This window comes from Triticum urartu, chromosome 6A (assembly GCF_056163025.1).
Source record: "Triticum urartu cultivar PI428250 chromosome 6A, HENAU_Tu73, whole genome shotgun sequence".
NCBI classification, from domain to species: Eukaryota; Viridiplantae; Streptophyta; class Magnoliopsida; order Poales; family Poaceae; genus Triticum; species Triticum urartu.
The window spans coordinates 31,683,202-31,704,388 of NC_141878.1; the positions used below are offsets into that span (position 1 = coordinate 31,683,202).

The following is a 21,187-nucleotide window of genomic DNA, read 5'->3' on the forward strand; positions in this document are numbered from 1 at the left end:
GCAATGAGCCTGACAACGAAAAAAGACGAACCATTTCTTATTATCGGTGGCAACAGGGGTAAATAATATTAACTTCGAGGGTTATTTTGATAACGGACGAAAAAATTGAAGACACTCACCTCCCTCTAATATTTTTTTCTCTAAAGATTGCAAGGGCATAATTACCTGTCCTGTGTTTCTTTTTTGGAAAAGACATGTCTTGTGTTAGAACACCTTGAGTGATGGTGATTTGTGTAACAAGGTTCAGACATAATGACTCTCTCTCTCTCTCAAAAAAGGAACTCAACGGTAACAAACTGAACTTCAGGTAACTGAAGATAGAATAAAAAAGCTGATATTTTTTGTCAGATTTTTAGTCTACCGGTATGTGAATGCCTATGCTTTTCTAAAAAAAAGTGCTACAGTACCTTCTTTTTTGGGGGTTGTGCGGGGGCTGCAGTACCCTCGCGTGGTCAGCACAGCCGGCGGTATCCATGTTGGGCGTGAGCCTCATCCAGATGGATTGCTATTAACTTTCGCAATCTTTTTGTAATCCAAAAGATTGACACAAATAAAAATAGATCGTACCTTAAAACGCAATTAAACCATGCTAATAATTTTCATTATCTTTTGAAGATGATTTTGTAATAATTTTTACTATTACTAAGTACAAAAGATTGCGCCGAATAAAAAATTGGCGATGATGATACCATCACGAGATCGATGGCCATGGCAAGGACCACCGGCCGTATCCACGTTGGACAATGCGTCGGCGGCCAGATGGATTCCAAATGGACTCGGCCGCTTCTCAGCATCCCTCCAAACCTGCATGCGTGCGCATACATTCATGTGACCCGATCTCCACCTCACTCCACCACCACAGTCCACAGCCCTTCGCTATAATTGCCTGCCGTGGCCGATCCTGCTCGCAACACAATACGCAGCTGAAGCCGCCCACACCTCATCTCCATGGCGGGCATGCTCTGCGTCGCTCTCCTCCTCACGTCCCTGATCTGGTCAGCCACGCCCACGGCCGGCCTGGCCGGAGATGGCCACCGGCAGCAGCAGCTAACCGCGCTGCCGCCGAGGGGCTGGAACTCGTACGACTCCTTCTCGTGGATCATCGACGAGGCCGCGTTCCTCGACAACGCGCGGATCATAGCCAACAGGCTGCTCCCGCATGGATACCAGGTATCACACACCAAGCCCTTCATAGTTTTTTTTTCATTCAAGTATGGATGATCATACTGCATTTCTTCTCTGTTGCGGCATGACATAACATTAGATGATGCACCGTGCACGCAGTACGCAGTGATAGACTTCCTGTGGTACCGGAGGATCGCCGCCGGCTCGGGGGTGGGCGCGTACGGCTTCGACAGCATGGACCAGTGGGGGCGCCCGTACCCTGACCCCCAGAGGTTCCCGTCGGGCCGAGGTGGCGGAGGGTTCAGGCCGATCGCCGATAAGGTCCATGCCATGGGCCTCAAGTTCGGCATCCACCTCATGAACGGGATCAGCACCCAGGCCGTCAACGCCAACATGCCCATCCTCGACGTCCGCACGGTACTCCTCTCCATCTTGATTCCTTTTTTTTTCTTTTATTGTTACTTCTGGAGTAGTAGCTGGTTTTGTCTTCAGGTTTGGGTTGCTTACCACATGTTCCACGTGGTCTTCCAGAATAGCTGAACTTTGCTTCGTCTTGAAGTTTTTTGTAGTTATCATTTTGCAGTATTTTGGTACAATCTTTCACGTCCAAAAATATATACATATTTTCGTATGTTGCTATCTATCTATTCTTCAATTCTATCATCATCTTCTTTCTAATTCTAGTATATAAGAGTGAATTTTGGAGATCCAACGGATCCCACCCGCTCATCCACGTCAATCCAAAAACCTATGTTGATTTGATGTTTAGTGCTAAGCATGTTTAGCATGCTCAATATTACATTTACTTCCCCCAAAAAATATTATAGTTATTTAGTATTATTACTATCCAATTATTATTGTTCAGTAATTATTACTATCCAATTATGTCCATGTAATAATAGTTGCTATCTAATTATCTCCAAAACAGCACATAATCTTGTTATACCTACCATATTTTTGTAGACAAGTATATACACAACAGCTAGGATCAAATCGTCCTCTTAACTAGAAAGTAAGGTTGGCCTTTCTCATCATGAAAGTAGTAGGGTTTTTTTTTTGAAGGGGCATGACAGTAGTAGTTGCTTGAGCGGAGTAAGTTACCTCGTTACAGCTAGACAAGAAAGAGATCTTAGTGTGTGTGTTTTTGCAATTTTTATTCAGGGAAAAGCCTATGTAGAGAATGGCCGACAATGGAGGGCGCGTGACATAGGCCTCACCCACAGGACATGTGCGTGGATGCCGAAAGGATTTATGAGTGTAAATACGGACCTGGGAGCTGGACGAGCATTCCTAAGGTCTCTCTATCGACAGTATGCCGACTGGGGCGTCGATTTCGGTAAGCAGAACTTCATACTAATTTTCAGTTACATTATTCTGAATTTCAGAAGTGGATTGCAGTCCTTAGAACTGAAATCTCAGCAAATGGTAACATAATGCACCAAACTGTTCTGCTTGCAGTGAAGCTAGATTGCATCTTCGGCACGGATTACAGCCCGAAGGAGATTGTGACCGTCTCAGAGGTATGAACTAATGTAGCCCACCATTCTAGAATCAGCTACATCACAATTGGCGATCTGTTGAGATCAACTCATGGGAAATACACATTGCGTTTTGCAGATCCTGAAAGAGCTTGAGAGACCAGTCGTCCTATCCATCTCCCCCGGAACCGCTGTCACTCCAGCATTAGCTGAGAATATCACACAACATGTTGACATGTACAGGGTAACAGGAGATGACTGGGACAGCTGGAAAGATGTTCGCCCACATTTCGATGTCGCCAGGTAGATTCCATTTAAGTATAAGCTCCTCACACAATTCTAGAAACATGGCAACTGCTGCTTGTAGTTTGCAGTACAACCAATCTACTTTATCTTCTTTTTCACCGCGCATATAATATATAGATCATTTGCTGCTGCGAATAAGATTGGCGCCCCTGGATTGCGAGGGAGGTCCTGGCCAGACTTAGACATGCTTCCATTTGGCTGGCTTACTGATGCAGGTGATCATCCATACCATAACTTCGTGGCACTTTCCTTTTGTAATGCACGACTCGGTTCTACTTTTCATGTGCATCGGTGTGACTAATCGTTCGAAAATTTCTGATCTTTCTCTCATACAGGTGCTAATCAGGGACCTCACAGAACCACTAGCCTTACATTTGACGAACAAACAACACAGGTTTGCAATTGAAGGAACTTCATCTCTGTTTCCAAGTTGGAAGCCGAAGTCTTAAACCTTTGAACACATTTTTGCAGATGGTACTTTGGTCAATGGCTAAATCACCGCTCATGTATGATGGGGACTTGAGGCGTCTCGATGATCGCACATTCAATCTAATTACCCACCCTACTCTACTGAAGATAAATCACCACACCAGAAACAACATGGAGGTGAACTAAATATTAGTTGGAGTCCGGAGATTCCTGCTGCAACATATACTGCACAACGAGCTAACCTGTGGGTATTTTTTTTCAGTTTGGTTATATTCATAGTGAAAGGGCTTCAAAGCCAGATGAACAATCCGATCTTTCAAAGTCCGGCTATCCGATCGACGTGACAAACAATGGTGGAATGGTTCTTGGTCTCAGTACATGCAGCGATAAGAGCGCCGGTTTTGCAAATCCAAAGCAAAACTTCTTCCAACATCGTAAGTGGCGTGTGACAAAACAATGCATTAAAGGAAGCAGTCCTAATCTTTTGAATTATATGTATGATCCACACATATTATTTTTATGCAGGGATGGAGTTACCATGAGCAGCGAGGAAGACCAAGCAAAGTTTCATCTGGCAGATATTGACACCGATGATGGTTGCTTGGATGCATCTGTCAGTCCATGGCAAACAAGCTCAGCGAGCCAAACTCCCATGTTCTCGGCCTGCGAACGGCATACAAAGCAGGTAAGTTCAGCACACACATTGGTATCCTGGTAAGAGAAACGGGATCCATGTAGATTGAGGCTGAAATGCAGAATTTTGTGGAGCATTTTGTGTCATGAAATTGCTATTTAGCTGTCATAATAACCAGCAAATGGACACTAGATCATTTAACTTTGGAAGTGAAATTAAGTCGTTGTTGATCAATTTTTGCCGATAACAATGGCAGGTCTGGGAGCTAACAGAGAATGGACAGCTTGTAAGCAGTTACTCAGGATTGTGTGCTACAATGCAGTCCAGCAAGGAAGGAGGTACAAGTTATTCTACACCGATTCACCATAAATTAATCGCTATTTTTACCTAAGTAACACTTCTGTTTGACGCGACAGAGAATGAAACTACCGGAGCACGAGCATGGACAGCAATTGGAGACAAAGGTACTTTTATCTGAGCAGCATGCTTCTTTGCCAATGCACACTTGGCGAATAAGCGTCCCTTTTCTTTGGCTGATTCTTCTTCTTGCATGGAAGCAGGAGAGATCTACGTGGCCATCTTCAACCTCGACACTGCAAGGAGGAAGATCACTGTAAGCGTGCCGGATCTAGAAAAGGTTGTCCGGAGAAAGTTGGCAAGGTGCACCTGCACAGAAGTCTGGAGTAGAAAAAGATGGAGTGTGATGAAGGGGGGCATCTCAGCGGTGGTGACCTCACATGGCTCCATGTTGTTTGAAATCCGGTGTTGAGGTCTCTCTAATAATGTTCACCTGTTCAACTTGGAAGCATAGAATGATTGGAGTGTAAATTCTCTAGTTGTTTGTCGATCCTTTGTAGAACATACTTCTAATAAGGTAAGCATTTTAATTGATATTAGCAACGTGTGTGTGCAGTGCATGTGTTGACAAAGTAGACTAAATTCCAAAATCCGGGCAGGCGTAGCTGAAAATCTACCCATGGATGCAACACACTGATAAACAAAACGAATTGTCATATGAACCTTGAAAGCAAACACGTAAAATATCCATCCTTCAATTTCAGGTCAAAGCAATATAGAGGCAAGATACCCTTTTGTTTTTTACTTTGGCAAGGGGTTGCTTTTAAATTTCATATTGATGTTATAAAATCACAGTACCATTTTTGTTTCATCGGTAAACTTGCTATACCTTTTACCTGAGCAGAAATATATAGCCAACAGCAACTCCACAAACCATCAATTGCACATGGAGTCTTTTTCTTGGGGGGTTCCTGGGCATGAATCTGGTTCAGAAATTACAAATTAAGTTGAACCAAACAGACCCTTTAACTAATTAGCTGGTTCAGAAAGCTAAACGAAACATATCCTTTAGCTAATTAAGCCCAGTTGAGAAACAATGTTCAGTTGTTAATTCAACAACCAAAGTATTCCACAATTTATACAATAATTCAGTTAGCGAGCAAGAGGATTAACCACATGACCCAGGAATAACACTGTGCTTGTCCTCTCCTCAACCACGGCAAATAAGAAGGGCCGATCCACCACAAAATCCATCAGTTCCCTTGGACCCACACTAGTAGTCCCAATTACGATGACCGTTGAGGGAGTCCTGGATTAGGGGGTGTTCGGGTAGCCGGACTATACCTTCAGCCGGACTCCAGGACTATGAAGATACAAGATTGAAGACTTCGTCCCGTGTCCGGATGGGACTTTCCTTGGCGTGGAAGGCAAGCTTGGCGATGCGGATATTCAAGATCTCGTACCATTGTAACCGACTCTATGTAACCCTAACCTTATCCGGTGTCTATATAAACCGGAGGGTTTTAGTCCGTAGGACAACTTCATCAACTCCATAGACAACAATCATACCATAGGCTAGCTTCTAGGGTTTAGCCTCCTCGATCTCGTGGTAGATCTACTCTTGTACTACCCATATCATCAATATTAATCAAGCAGGACGTACGGTTTTACCTCCATCAAGAGGGCCCGAATCTGGGTAAAACATCGTGTTCCCTGCCTCCTGTTACCATCCGGCCTAGACGCACAGTTCGGGACCCCCTACCCGAGATTCGCCAGTTTTGACACCGACATTGGTGCTTTCATTGAGAGTTCCTCTGTGTCGTCGCCGTTAGGTCTGATGGTTCCTTTGATCATCAACAACGATGCGGTCCAGGGTGAGACTTTTCTCCCCGGACAGATCTTCGTCTTCGGCGGCTACACTCTGCGGGCCAATTCTCTTGGCCACTTGGAGCAGATCGAGAGCTACGCCCCTGGCCATCAAGTCAGGTTTGGAAGCTTAAACTACATGGCTGACATCCACGGAGACTTGATCTTCGATGGGTTCGAGCCACGGCCAAGCGCGCCGCACTATCTCGAGGGGCATGATCTAGCTCTGCCTCCGGGTAGTGTCCTGGAGGCCGCACACGCATCGGTCCCGACCTCTAACTCGGAGCCTATTGCGCCAATGGAGGACGAGCGGTTGGACGCCACCTCGGGGGCTGCGATCTTAAAGGAGATCGAGCCGAACGCTAGCCCCGCACTCTACATGATCCGTGACTCCGAGGATCCGGACTCCTCCCCGGACTCCGAACCCCCCGCGCCCCTGCCAATCGAATCCGATTGGGCGCTGATAATGGAGTTCACCGCCGCAGACATCTTTCAGCACTCGCCTTTTGGCGTCATCCTGAATTCTCTTAAGTCTCTCTCTTTATCAGGAGAGCCCTTGCCGGATTACGGTCAGCGAGGATGGGATACGGACGATGAAGAAATTCAAAGCCCACCCACCACCCACTTTGTAGCCACTGTCGACGATTTAACCGACATGCTTGACTTCGGCTCCGAAGACATCGACGGTATGGACGACGATGTAGGAGACGAAAAGGAACCAGCACCTATAGGGCGCTGGAAGGCCACCTCGTCATATGACATATATGTGATGGATACTCCAAAAGATGGAGAGGGCGATGGAACAGTGGGGGGGACACCCCCAAGAAACAGCCAAAGCGCCGGCGTCAGCGGCGCCGCTCTAAATCCCGCCAAAGCAAAAACGGTGATTCCGGCACGGGAGATAATACTACCCCGGATAGCACCGAAGAACACCCACCTCAGCAAGATTCGGCATAGGAAGATGGAGAAGCCAGCCCTCATGAGAGAGCGGCAGACCAAGAGGTTGAGGATGATAACTATATGCCTCCCTCCGAAGACGAGGCAAGCCTCGATGACGACAAATTCATCATACCATCAAACCCCGCCGAACAAGAGCGTTTTAGACGCAGGCTTTTAGCCACGGCAAGCAGCCTCAAGAAAAAGCAGCAGCAGCTTAGATCTGCCCAAGATTTGCTAGCTGACAGATGGACTGAAGTCCTTGCGGCCGAAGAGTATGAACTCGAAGGCCCCTCCAAGAGTTACCCAAAGCGCAGGCCGCTACCCCGATCAGAGGAGGAAGCACCTACATCACCAGCGCATGACATGGCAGACCGGCCACCTCGCGGCCGCGACAGAGAGGTCTCTCGACCCCCCACCCAAGCCATGCCCCGACGCCACTCAACTAAGGCACGGGAAAATGCGCCAGACCTGCGAGACGTACTGGAGGACAAGGCAAGACAAACAAGATCGATCTACGGATCGCGCAGGCGCCCTACGGCACGTGACGATGATCGTTACTCCGGATACAACAAATCCGGCCGGGCCGAACACAACAGACATAGCTCTTCCGAGCTACGTCGTGATATAGCCCAGTACAGAGGCGCCGCACACCCGCTATGCTTCACGAATGAAGTAATGGAGCATAAAATCCCAGAGGGTTTCAAACCCGTAAACATCGAATCATACGATGGCACAACAGATCCGGCGGTATGGATCGAGGATTATCTCCTTCACATCCACATGGCACGCGGCGATGATCTACACGCTATCAAATACCTCCCGCTCAAACTTAAAGGACCGGCCCAGCATTGGCTTAACAGCTTGCCAGCAGACTCAATCGGTTCTTGGGAGGACCCGGAAGCCGCATTCCTCGACAACTTCCAGGGCACTTACGTGCGACCACCGGATGCCGATGACTTAAGCCACATAATTCAGCAGCCAGAGGAATTGGCCAGACAATTCTGGACACGGTTCCTAACAAAGAAAAACCAGATAGTCGACTGTCCGGATGCAGAGGCCCTAGCAGCCTTCAAGCATAACATCCGCGACGAGTGGCTTGCCCGGCACCTGGGACAGGAAAAGCCGAAATCCATGGCAGCCCTCACGACACTCATGACCCGCTTTTGCGCGGGTGAAGACAGCTGGCTAGCTCGCAGTAACAACTTATCAAAGAACCCTGGTTATTCGGACACCAAGGACAAAAGTGGCAGGACACGTCGGAACAAACAAAAACGTCGCGTTAACAGCGACAGCAATGAAGACACGGCAATCAATGCCGGATTCAAAGGCTATAAATCCGGTCAGCGGAAAAAGCCATTCAAAAAGAATACTCAGGGCCCGTCCAGTTTGGACCGAATACTCGATCGCTTGTGCCAGATACATGGCACCCCCGAAAAGCCAGCCAATCACACTAACAGGGATTGTTGGGTGTTCAAGTAGGCAGGCAAGTTAAGAGCTGAAAACAACAAGGGGCTGCACAGCGACGACGAGGAGCCCAAGCCGCCGAACAACAATGGACAGAAGGGCTTTCCCCCACAAGTGCGGACGGTGAACATGATATACGCAACCCACATTCCCAAGCGGGAGTGGAAGCGTGCGCTACGGGACGTATACGCGATGGAGCCAGTCGCCCCAAAGTTCAACCGATGGTCCTCCTGCCCGATCACTTTTGATCGGAGGGACCATCCCACTAGCATTCGTCATGGCGGCTTCGCCGCATTGGTTCTTGACCCAATCATCGACGGATTTCACCTCACAAGAATCCTCATGGACAACGGCAGTAGCCTGAACCTGCTTTATCAGGACACAGTGCGGAAAATGGGCATAGACCCCTCAAGGATCAAACCCACAAGAATGACCTTTAAAGGCGTCATACCAGGTGTAGAAGCCAACTGTACAGGCTCAGTAACACTTGACGTGGTCTTCGGATCCCCGGATAATTTCCGAAGCGAAGAATTAATCTTCGATATAGTCCCGTTTCGCAGTGGCTATCACGCCCTACTCGGACGAACCGCATTCACAAAATTCAATGCGGTGCCGCACTACACATATCTCAAACTCAAGATGCGTAGTGCGGCACCGCATTGAATTTTGCGAAGGAAACACCGAACGCTCCCTCCATACGGAGGAGCATACGGCGGCCCTCGCAGCGGAGGTACAAAGTAGCCTTCTTTGGCAATTCTCCAGTCCGGCCATTAAAAAGCCAGACACTGCCAAGCGCGCCCGGAGTAACCTACAGCAAGACCGCCTGGCACACTCCGAGCAAGCGTAGCAATGCGGCCCCAACCCCAGCCTTCGCGACCTAGCGAAACTAGTACCTCGCGTACATAACTACGCCCTTGAAATACCATGGGCACAGGGGAAGGGGCACAATAACGGCATGCCCAAAATACGGCTTAAAACGTACTAGGGGCTGGCGGATTCTTTTTTCAACTTTTTCTTACTTTCAGGACTCCATACTTCGGACGACCTGTTCGGCAATTCGACTGCCGCACAAACGACGCAAGATCCAGGAGGCAGACAAGCCATGCCGCATTATGGAACTCCGAGGTGGTCTCTGTTACGAGCGGTATACCTGTTTTGAATACAACTCCGCGGCCTGCCCCTGGTCAGGACATACTAAATAGTCCAATATCTTTTTGCTTATCGCACCACTTGTATCGTTCGGCTTTGATAAATAGCCTCTTTATAAACAATGCATAGCTTTCTGCCTATTTTTTGCATTATCATCTTTTCATATATATGTTTATGACATGTTGCACCCGTACACTGTGGTACGGCAAAATACGCCAGGGGCTTTAGTACCCATTAATATGACGTGAGAAGTCCGTACACTTTCACAAGTGCGGCACCCCGAACTTATAGCACTATATGCATCGGCTCCGAATCATGATTTGGGTCAATAGTTGGGTTTGCCCGGCTCCTATGTTTTGGTGCCTTACGTTCCGCTATATCGGCTAAGGTAGCACTAGGAGAACCACTGCGATTGTGCCCCAGTTGAGCTGGGTTAAGCACCTCAGTGGAGAAAGCTAAACCTGACTGTCATGATGAGGCAAGAGACCGGTCGCTGTTCGAGAGGTTTTTCGAGTCCCTAAAGGCTTATGCCGCTTCGAGCGAGGAGCTGGATAACCCCAGCCAAGGCGTGGATAGCGCCCCGAACTCGGTCCTCCGAACTAGGGGCTTCGCCGAAATTTAAAATTATAAAGTTCTATGGCTAAGTGAGAGTGTTCAAGCATTATAGTCCGATTGCCTGGTTCGTCATGCTGAGCGCCTCCCTCGAAGGACCCAACCATGGGAAAAAGAGCGCCCAGGATTATCACCGAACACCCCAGCACTAGTGGCATGGGGGCAGAAGCCGACGACTGGCCATCTCTCAATTTTTGATAAACGGCCGCACAGAAAATAATATTTTAAATTCAATAAGCATTGCTTAGCGCATATGAACAAGTTTTCAGCGCACAGGATAAACACGAGCGAATTCATTCAAAATTTACATCCTTGGTGCACTCATCTGCCACAAGACGGGCACCTGCAAGAACATCCTTATAGTAGTTCTCCGGCTTGCGATGCTCCTTCCCCGGCGGCGGCCCGTCCGTCACAAGCTTCTCACCGTCCAGCTTACCCCAGTGCACCTTTACACGGGCAAGGGCCCTACGGGCACCTTCGATGCAGGCGGAGCGCTTGATGACCTCGAGCCTTGGACAGGCCTCCACCAGCCGCCGCACCAGCCAGAAGTAGCTCCCAGGCAAGGCCTCTCCGGGCCACAGCCGAACTATGAAGCCCTTCATGGCCTGTTCGGCCGCCTTGTGGAGTTCGACCAGCTGTTTCAGCTGGTCGCTCAAGGGCACAGGGTGTCCGGCCTCAGCATACTGAGACCAGAATACCTTCTCCGTCGAGCTGCCCTCTTCAGCTCGGTAGAATGCGGCGGCATCGGACACGCTGCGGGGAAGATCTGCAAGGCCCCTGGAGAACTCCGGATTCGGGTAAGTAACAAGTAGTTTACTTTTATGTTTCTGCTTTGCATAAAGAATGCCTTACCCGCTGCTATCTTCTTCATATCCTCCAACTCTCGGAGAGCCTTCTGGGCTTCGGCCTTGGCAGACTTGGCAGTCTCAAGGGCCGTCGCGAGCTCGGATGCCTGGTCTTTGACTCAAGCTCCAAACTCTCATGTTTCTTCATGAGAGCCTGAAGCTCTTGCTGCACCTCGCCGACCTGAGACCCAAATTTTTCTCGCTCGGTGCGCTCCACGGCCGTTTTCTTTTCGGCCTCGGATAGCGCCTGCTTGAGGGTCGCCACCTCAGTCGTGGCCCCTACAATAAGCAGAGAAATCCTGTTATTTTTTGCAATCACGCCTCTCTATAGGCACCTTTTTATAAGGTATTTCTTACCTTCTTTCTCCTCGTGCTGCTGCTTGGCACGGCCGAGCTCTTGCTCGGACCGCTCGAGTCCCTGTTTTAGGGTATACACCTCCGCGGTCAGTGTGGCGGTGGCTAGCAGCGAAGCCTGCATACGCATATTGACTTCTTTATTAGACTCCTGCGAAATTTCATAGATCCTCTATTCGGCTTTTCTTTCCGAACGCCAAACGGAGCATCAGGGGCTACTGTCTATGCGGTAATATTTTTACATATTTTTACTTACCTCGAAGCCTGTTAGGAGGCCAGCGCAAGCTTCATTCAGCCCGCTCTTGGCGGACTGAACCTTCTGGATCACCGTACTCATAATAGTACGGTGTTCCTTGTCGATGGAGGCACCTTCAAGCACCTCCAGTAGATTGTCCGGCACATCCGGTTGGACGGAGGCTGCCGGCTCAGAAGGCTTGCTCCTCTTGGAAGGAGTTCGCCTGCCGCGGTCCGGAATCGTTGAAGATTCCGGCACGGTGTCTGGCTTTAGGCCGGACTTGGAGCCCTGGGGGGTCTTGTCCCCTTCACTCCTGGGGTCCGGGAGGTCGCCTTGCAGCTCCTCCAGGACCACCTCCTCCTGCCCCAGAGCTCGGTGCGACGCCACTTCGGCGTCATCCGCAGTGCAGGGGGAGACAGCGGGCGGAACAGAGTTCACGTCCGATGAATCTAGGGAGCCGCTCGACGACTCGTTGAGTGCGGCCCGGGGCGGGCTGCATGATTATATTCGACATTAGGGGAAGCTGTGCAACAAAAGGAATATCATGAGTTACTCTGGTATCTGAACACTTACGATTTCGCCGGACGCTTGGCCCTGTCCGGCCATTCCTCTTCGCCCTCTTCGGCGTCAGGGGCGTAGTCCGGCAGAGGGTCTTCCTTTTTCTAGACCCCTCGGCCGCCCCCGTTGGGGCGACCTTCCTCTTCTCTCCTCCCTCCACTGGAGAGGGAGAGTCTTCTTCTTCCTCCTCCTCGTTCTCGCGGGAGGAGGGCGCCTCGGACTCGTCAGATGACGAGTCCGACACCACCACGTTGCTGGCACTCTTTCGAGTCCCCGTGGTCTTCTTCTTCTTGACCTTCTTCTCCGGCACCACATAAGGCGTCGGGGCCAGCAGCTTCACCAGTAAAGCTAGGGCTGGATCTTCGGGCAGCGGAGCCGGACAGTTAATCGGCTCGGCTATCACCCGCCAAGCCTGTCAGAGGAAAGGGAGTTTAGATCCCGCATAGTGTCAAACTATGAAAAAAGGCTTAACATCCTGTGAAGGGAGTAGATGGCATACCTTGCTAGCGTGATGCTGCGAGCTGTATCCGCGGTCCTCGGAAGCGGATGCGGGAGCCTCGGCGCCCTTGAATAGCACCCTCCAGGCGTCTTCATACATCGTGTCGAAGAGCCTGTTGAGAGTTTGGTGCTGCGCCGGGTCGAACTCCCACAGATTAAAATCCCGTTGTTGGCACGGGAGGATCCAGCGGACGAGCATAACCTGGATTATATTAACAAGCCGGACTGGCTTGTTCACCAGGGACTGGATGCATGTTTGCAATCCGGTCACCTCTTTTTCATCACCCCACGACAGGCCCGTCTCTTTCCAGGACATAAGCCGCGTGGGGGGTCCAGATCGGAACTCAGGGGCTGCGGTCCATTCCGGATCGCGTGGCTCGGTGATATAAAACCACTCGGCTTGCCATCCCTTTAGGGTCTCCACGAAAGAGCCCTCGAACCATAGGATGTTGGCCATCTTGCTCGCCATAGCGCCTCCGCACTCCGCCTGGCTGCCGCGCACCACCTTGGGCTTGATGTTGAAGGTCTTGAGCCAGAGGCCAAAATGGGGGCGGACGCGGAGAAAGGCCTCGCACACGACGATAAATGCCGAGATGTTGAGGATGAAGTTTGGAGCCAGATCGTGGAAATCCAGGCCGTAGTAGAACATGAGCCCCCGGACAAATGGGTGGAGTGGAAAACCTAGTCCGCGGAGGAAGTGATGGAGAAACACAACCCTCTCATGGGGCCATGGGGTGGGGATAAGCTGCCCCTCTTCGGGAAGCCGGTGCGCGATGTCCTTGGACAGGTATCCGGCCTTCCTTAGCTTTTTTACTTTACCCTCCGTAGCGGAGGAGACCATCCATTTGCCTCCTGCTCCGGACATTGCTGGAGAAGGGTGAGGTGGGATGTGCGGGCTTGGGCGCTGGAGCTCGGGTGCGCGAGGGATGGATAGGCAAGGGAGGAAGAAGGCGTAGGTAAAAAGGGTAGATCCTTATCCCCTTATATAGGCGGATGCGGTTATGCGTCCCCACCTACCTAATAAAACTCACTTGCCTCCCGAGCACCGTGATAAATGGCACGGTTGGGTTACCCACGTCCGTATTGATGAGAATCCCGTAAAAAGGGTACACGATCTCTGCTTTGACAAGACATGCCAAGGAAACCGCCTCGCAAAACATGCTGAGGAGGAAAAGTAAAAACGATTCGAGTAAAGGGCTTGGTTGTGGTGTGATGGCGCACTGCAGAATACGTCAGCAGATTTGATTTGTGTTAATATTATTCTCTCTATGGCAATATGTGGAAGCTTATTTTACAGAGCCGGACACTACTCTTGGTGTTTACAATCTTCTATGAAGGACTTGGAGGAGGAACCCGCCTTGCAATGCCGAAGTTTGCGCGCCGGACTCGTCGTCATTGAAGCCTGGTTCAGGGGCTACTGAGGGAGTCCTGGATTAGGGGGTGTTCGGGTAGCCGGACTATACCTTCAGCCGGACTCCAGGACTATGAAGATACAAGATTGAAGACTTCGTCCCGTGTCCGGATGGGACTTTTCTTGGCGTGGAAGGCAAGCTTGGCGATGCGGATATTCAAGATCTCCTACCATTGTAACCGACTCTATGTAACCCTAACCCTATCCGGTGTCTATATAAACCAGAGGGTTTTAGTCCGTAGGACAACTTCATCAACTCCATAGACAACAATCATACCATAGGCTAGCTTCTAGGGTTTAGCCTCCTCGATCTTGTGGTAGATCTACTCTTGTACTACCCATATCATCAATATTAATCAAGCAGGACGTAGGGTTTTACCTCCATCAAGAGGGCCCGAACCTGGGTAAAACATCGTGTTCCCTGCCTCCTGTTACCATCCGGCCTAGACGCACAGTTCGGGACCCCCTACCCGAGATCCGCCGGTTTTGACACCGACAACCGTGGCTGCAGCGCCCACGGTGCCTAGCTCGTCCACCTCAATGGTGGCCTTATGGTACACCCCGGTGATGGAGAGCTCATCCCCGCCAATCACCATGCCTGAGAAGTTGCCCCTATTGAAAGCCCTGGTGACACCAAGCTTCTGCATGTCCGACGACGCCTCGAACTCGAACGTGAACTTAAACTTGGGGACCATGAACTGTCCGATTGGAACCTTCTGTGCCGGCGTGTACTTCTTGATGAACTCCGGCATCGACACCGCCTTGTCGTAGAGATCGGCGAGACTGAGAGTGTCGCTGTCTGGGAGAAGGATAAGCATGTAGAATGCAGCTTGCTGATCCACTTCATTCTTGTAGGGCAGCTTGAGGGCCCTGAATCCTTGGTAGAGCGCGATGTACTGTGACTGGTTTGTCTTCATGGACGGCACGCGCACGGTGCTGTGTTAACACTCACACAACAATTCTCTCAACTAGTCTCCATTATCACCAATTCAAGCTACAATTCATGAATCCATGGGTGGGGATCGGAGGAGGAGGAAGGATTAGCTGTTACAACACGGAAGAGTAAAGTAGCTTTCCAGCCAGCCGTTCGCCAGCCACTCACGCATTATCGACGGGCTTAAGTACAGTGCCCACATGTGCCCATTCCGGGCCAGCCAGCCGAGCCGGCAGGCGAGGCTGCCTCCTGGTCCGGCCCACTACTTGCGCTTGTTCGTCTGGAGCTTCAGTGCCTTGCTCGTTGCCGCTGACAATCCCTCCCCTGCTAGAAACGGCTTGCCCCCAAGCCGGTGCTCGTGGAAATTTTTGCTTGAGCTGCACCTTGTCTTCCCATGTTGCCATCTCAACGGGAGTGTCCCTCTACTTCACCAGCACTTGTACCAGAGAATTCGAGCCGCAACGCACCACTCGTTGTTGCAATACTTGTTCTGGGAATTGAAATTGCATATCAGGAGAGGGAAGCTCGGGTTGTACCTCGTGCGTTGGGCGATTACCTTCCGCAGAAGAGAGACATGAAATATCGGGTGCACATGACTGGTGATCGACAATGCCAACCGCTATGCCACCTCGTCCACGCGCTTGACCACTTCAAAAGGGCCGTAGAATTTGAATGCCAACTTGTGATTCTCCCTCGGAGCGACAGAAGACTGAAGATATGGCTGTAGCTTCAGAAAAACAGAGTCACCAACTTCAAACACCCGCTCAGAACGATGCTTATCGGCCTGTGTTTTCATGCGTTGTTGCGCTCACAGCAAATGTTGACGCACTGAACCCAGAATCACTTGGCGATCATCTAGCCACTGTTGCAGATCAGCTGATTGCACTGTATTCTCTGCTGTCAAGCCAAAATGACGTGGTTCGTGACCATAGATGATTTCAAATGGTGTCTTGCCCATGGCCGAGTGCCAATTCGTATTATACCAGTACTCGCACAATGGTATCCATCTAGCCCAGCAAGAGGGGTGAGCACTGACAAAACACCTCAGGAAGCATTCCACTTGCTGGTTAACTCGCTCCGTCTGCCCATCCGTTTGAGGATGACGTGCTGTACTCATACGCAACATAACGCCAGCTTTCTGAAAAAGTTCCTTCTAGAATTGACTTGTAAATATACGATCTCTGTCGGAGACAATTGAACGAGGCATTCCATGCAAGCGATAGACTGTGTTGAGAAAAGCCTCAGCCACTGTAACTGCAGTGAACGGGTGGTGCAATGGAACAAAGTGGCCATACTTAGAAAGTTTGTCAATGATCACCATCAAGCAGTTATACTGTCCAAAAACTGGCAACCCTTCGACAAAATCCATAGTCACCATCTCCCAGGGCAAGTCAGGCACAGGTAAAGGGTGTAATAAACCCGGGTAAGGGACTCGCTCAGGTTTTGCTTGCTAACATATGATGCAGTTTTTGACATACTGTTTTTGAAACTGCGCATACCTTGACAACGAAAAAGCTGACTGACACGCTTAAAAGTGACTGGAAACCTGAGTGGCCCCCAATTGGACTGTCATGGAATGCATTCACAATAGTGTGTTGCAACTTTGAATCTACACCTACCTAGATATATTTGTCCACTCGTAGAAATCCAGACTTCAAAGAGAATTTATTGTCATACTCACCAGAAGAAGAAAGCTTCTACAGCAGGTCAGTGGAAAATTTCTCTTGTGAGTAGCTGAGAGCAATATCAGCAAGCCAAGCTGGTTGGACAGTTGAGATGGGAAACAATTCAGGCATAGTTTCAGAAGGAGTCTGTGGTTTTCTGGACAAGGAGTCTGCAGCATTATTCTCCACTCTTTTTTTATAGACAATGCAATACTATAGTCCTAGTAGTTTAGTCAGGGCCTTCTGTTGCCACTTGGTATGAAGATGTTGCTCAGATAAACTGGCCAAACTGCGCTGGTCAGTTTTGATTATAAACTCTGACAGTTGTAGGTGCTGGCGCCAGTGTTCCATAGCCAGCAGGATTTCCAGATATTCTTTTTCATAAACCGATAGTGCTTGATTTCTTGGGCCCAAGGCCTTGCTCACATATGCCAGTGGGTGACCCTCCTACATCAGCACTGCACCTACCCCAGTGTCACAAGCGTCAGTCTCAATAACAAACTGCTTCGAGAAATCTGGGAGGGCCAGGACAGGTGTTGATATCAGGGCTTGTTTGAGGGCTGTAAAAGCTTGCTGTTCAACCTGTGTCCAGTGAAATGGCACACCTTTCTTGAGCAAATTTGTAAGTGGCTTGCTAATAAGACCATAGTGGGCTATGAATTTTCTGTAATATCCAGCTAGACCCAAAAAAACTGACTTCCTTAGCAGACACATGCACTGGCCACTGCTCAATACAAGCAATCTTTTCAGGGTCAGTTGCAACCCCTTGGCTACTGATGATGTGGCCCAAATAGCCAATCTGTGTTTGAGCAAATGCACACTTAGATAACTTCACTTTCCACTGATGTTCTTGCAGTAACTGCAGCTCTCTTGCCAGGTGTTCCAAATGGAGAGCATAAGTGGCACTGAAAATCAATATGTCATCAAAAAAAAATGAGATGGCAAATTCCCTAAGACAAGGAGACAGAGTATCATTCATAGCAAAATGAAATGTATTTGGACCACCAATTAGACCAAATGATAGGACCAGGAACTCAAAATGCCCAAAGTGTGTTTGAAATGATGTTTTATGTTCTTCTCCAGGAGCTAGTTGAATTTGGTGGTAACCAGCTCTGAGATCGAGCTTGGAAAACCAACAGGACCCAGCTAGCTCGTCAAGCAGCTCATCAATAACAGGAATAGAGAATTTGCTCTTGATAGTTATTGCATTCAAATGCATGTAATCAAAAATTGGCCTCCAGGTCTTATCTTTCTTCTGAACCATGATCATAGGTGATGAAAAAGCACTAGTGCTAGGCCTGATGATACCTGAGTCCAACATTTCCTTCACTTGCTTCTCCACCTCATCCTTGAGAGCAGGTGGAAGTCTGTATGGTCTAATAGACACAGGAGAAACACCTGGAATAAGGGGAATAGTGTGGTCATATTTCCTCCTAGGTGGGAGGCCAATGGGAGCTTCAAACACGAATGCATAAGTATTGAGAATTTCCTGAATTTCAGCAAGCAATTTAGTTTGTTCTGTGTTCTTGGACAAAAGCAGAGACGATAGTTCAATCATAGCTACAAAACTAGGAGTAGCATCTTCACCTAGTAATGTGATAGGAGTTCCATTTCTGTCAAAAGATAACCAGTGTTCAGCCCAATCCACTTGCATGGGGCTATGTGTGGCCAGCCAGTCTAGACCCAGAATACCATTATAAGATCCCAGAGGAAAAATCTTAAAATCACTAGTGAACTTGTGCCCATCTACTGACCAAACTCCTGACTGCAGCTGTTGGTTGCAGGGAACTAAATTTTGATTTGCAACCTTGACCATCTTAACAAGCATATCAGCTACTCCTTTAATTTGGGCAGCAACTGCACAATCCAGGAAGGAGTGAGTACTTCCAGAATCCACAAGAAAAGTGAGCTTGTGCCCTTGCAACTGTACTATCAGTTTCATTGTTGCAATTGCAGGAACAGATGGTTCTCCCGAAGCTGCAACAGAAATACAAATAGCATTGACTTCTCCAGTACTCTCAACTTCAGTATCGCTCGTATCTGCGGGCATATTCTGCACATACTCCAACATTTCCTGCACAATGTGCATTTGAACTTCCTGTTTACAATGGTGATCTCTTGCCCAACGCTCTCCGCAAATGAAACAGAGTCCTTTAGATTTCCTATAGGCACGCAGGGCTGACCATCGGTCCTCAACTGGAGATGGACGGCTTGATTCTGCAGCATGCCTGTCCTCCACTGTTTTACTGACAACAACACTGCGAGCTGAAGGAAGAAATTTTTTCTTGCTGTGAGCAACCGAACTAGCGGAAGCTGCTGGCTGAAATGAGTGATCTCCCAGTTCTTCAAACAGCAAGGCCAACGCATACGCTGCATCCAGGACTGTTGGTTGCTGAATGCCCACCAGCAAGCGGATGGATGGTTCTAACCCTTCCATGAATCTTGTGACATAATGGACTTGACTGGGATTGGGCTCATATGCGGACAACTGATCAAATAGCTCGAGAAACGCTCCACGTAATCTTCTACTGTGCTGGTCTGACGAATGTTAAACATCTGCCTGAGGATATGCTGATGCTTGTTGCGCCCGAAACGAGACTGCAGTAGCGAACAGAATTCAGGCCAAGCTACACCTGGAGCACGGCGCTGGACGGACTCCAGCGAGCGAGCAACTGTTTCTTCAAACAGAGCGGTGGTGAAGGGAATCCACTGGTGCGCTGGTGTGTTCCAGAATCTGAAGTAGTCCTCACATCGCGACTGCCACAACTTGGGGTTAGATCCATCTAATTTGGGCAGTTCGATCCGAGGACCGAAACCAGAGGAATCCGCGGCGAAGGGGCGAAAAATTTCCAGTGCCTGATTCGGCTGCCTGAGCACGATCTGGTCCTATTGCATACCTCTCGCTTGTGGTGGAACGTACTTGGGCGTCGGAGGCCGTGGAGCCACCTCCGGTCGGAGCCCTTCCTGGCTCGCCGTACCGCTTGCCAGAACCGCAAACTTGGTGGTGGCGGATGGGGGACCTTGAGAAGTTGGCGATGCGGGCGACGACGCAGCGCCGCGGTCCACGGCCATCTCCCCGCGCAGCTCATCTATGTCGACTCCAAGGGACAGCTTCACATCCTCGAGTCGCCCCGATAGCTGGTCGAGTTTAGAGTCCAGCTTCGCGAGCGCGTACACCATCTCCTCGCTGCGCTTGGAGGTGCTCTTGGCGAGGGCAGCGTCGAAGTAGGCGCGGAGGAGTTCGTAGACCGCCTACATATCCGGCGAGATCCGCTCCATCGCCTCAGCTCGTCAGCGACTTGCCAGTCGCGTGTGGTGGTGATGGTGGGGTAGCTCCAGAAGGAACGGCTCTGATACCAGATTGTTAACACTCACACAACAATTCTCTCAACTAGTCTCCATTATCACCAATTCGAGCTACAATCCATGAATCCATGGGTGGGGATCGGAGGAGGAGGAAGGATTAGTTGTTACAACACAGAAGAGTAAAGTAGCTTTCCAGCCAGCCGTTCGCCAGCCACTCATGCGTTATGGACAGGCTTAAGTACAGTGCCCACATGGGCCAATTCCGGGCCAGCCAGCCGAGCCGGCAGGTGAGGATGCCTCTTGGGCCGGCCCACTACTTGCGCTTGTTCGTCTGGAGCTTCGGTGCCTTGCTCGTTGCCGCTGACATGCTACCGCCCGGGCTGTGGAACGGTGCGGTGAAGACGTCAAACGGTGGGACCACGCTCCTTTGAAGTAGAGCGCGTTGGCGAGGACGACCGTCGTGGACGAGTGGACGGAGCCTGGAGGGAGGATGTCACGGATGAGCTGCTTTGTCGCGTCCGACACGAAGGCGTTCACGCGCCGCCTCGCCTGCTCGGCCCCCAACACGAAGTCCACAGATTCCGTTGTGGCGCCGTAACGCGACGCGCCGGTGGCCATGAACTCCGGCTTGAGCGCCCGCCTCCGGTCGACCCACACGCCGCAGGCGAAGGACATCTACGTCAGGCCGTTGAGCCTGCCCACAAGCTTGATCGCCGGCGCGCGGTGCAGCTCGTCGAGCGACGCTGACCCGAGGAACCCCAGGAGCTCCCTGCGCATCTCGCCCCGCGCGCTGGCGGCCACCAACGTGAGCGCCGCATGGATGGACAGCGGCGAGACGACGAAGTTGCTCCCCGTTATGGCTGCCTCCCGGATATCGGCATCCCTGGCGAGAGGTAGGCCCGATGCTTTCCCGGCAGCGTCGCTCGCTACCGCAGCCTCCTCCGCAGGGTGGCCACCGGGACGAGGAGGCGCGTCGGCGAACAGGGTAAAGCAGAGGCGCCATGCGGCGAACAGGGCCAAGCAGAGGAGGACGGCCTTCCCGGAGCGCGACATCGCCGGAATCGTCGTGGATTCGTGGTAAGA

At 50.3% G+C, this 21,187-nt stretch overlaps 1 protein-coding gene and 1 pseudogene across 1 annotated transcript; one reads left to right on the top strand and one right to left on the bottom strand.

Annotated features, from left to right (window-relative positions):
- Positions 1 to 857: 857 nt before the first annotated feature.
- On the top strand, positions 858 to 4,868 carry LOC125514677 (uncharacterized). Its single transcript, XM_087527556.1, has 12 exons — positions 858 to 1,170; positions 1,285 to 1,542; positions 2,287 to 2,461; positions 2,584 to 2,645; positions 2,743 to 2,906; positions 3,027 to 3,124; positions 3,245 to 3,303; positions 3,381 to 3,515; positions 3,601 to 4,023; positions 4,229 to 4,310; positions 4,389 to 4,436; positions 4,533 to 4,868. The coding sequence occupies exons 1-12, from the start codon at positions 949 to 951 to the stop codon at positions 4,739 to 4,741; spliced, it is 1,935 nt and encodes a 644-aa protein (XP_087383682.1). The 5' UTR covers positions 858 to 948; the 3' UTR covers positions 4,742 to 4,868.
- Positions 4,869 to 5,421: 553 nt separating this feature from the next.
- Positions 5,422 to 21,157, bottom strand: LOC125516411 (putative serpin-Z12; annotated as a pseudogene).
- Positions 21,158 to 21,187: the final 30 nt, after the last annotated feature.

Coding starts and splice junctions, on each gene's coding strand:
- LOC125514677 (XM_087527556.1), top strand. CDS start 949: ATGGCGGGCATGCTCTGCGTCGCTCTCCTCCTCACGTCCCTGATCTGG. Junction 1,171..1,284: donor TGCTCCCGCATGGATACCAG/GTATCACACACC, acceptor CCGTGCACGCAG/TACGCAGTGATAGACTTCCT. Junction 1,543..2,286: donor CCATCCTCGACGTCCGCACG/GTACTCCTCTCC, acceptor ATTTTTATTCAG/GGAAAAGCCTATGTAGAGAA.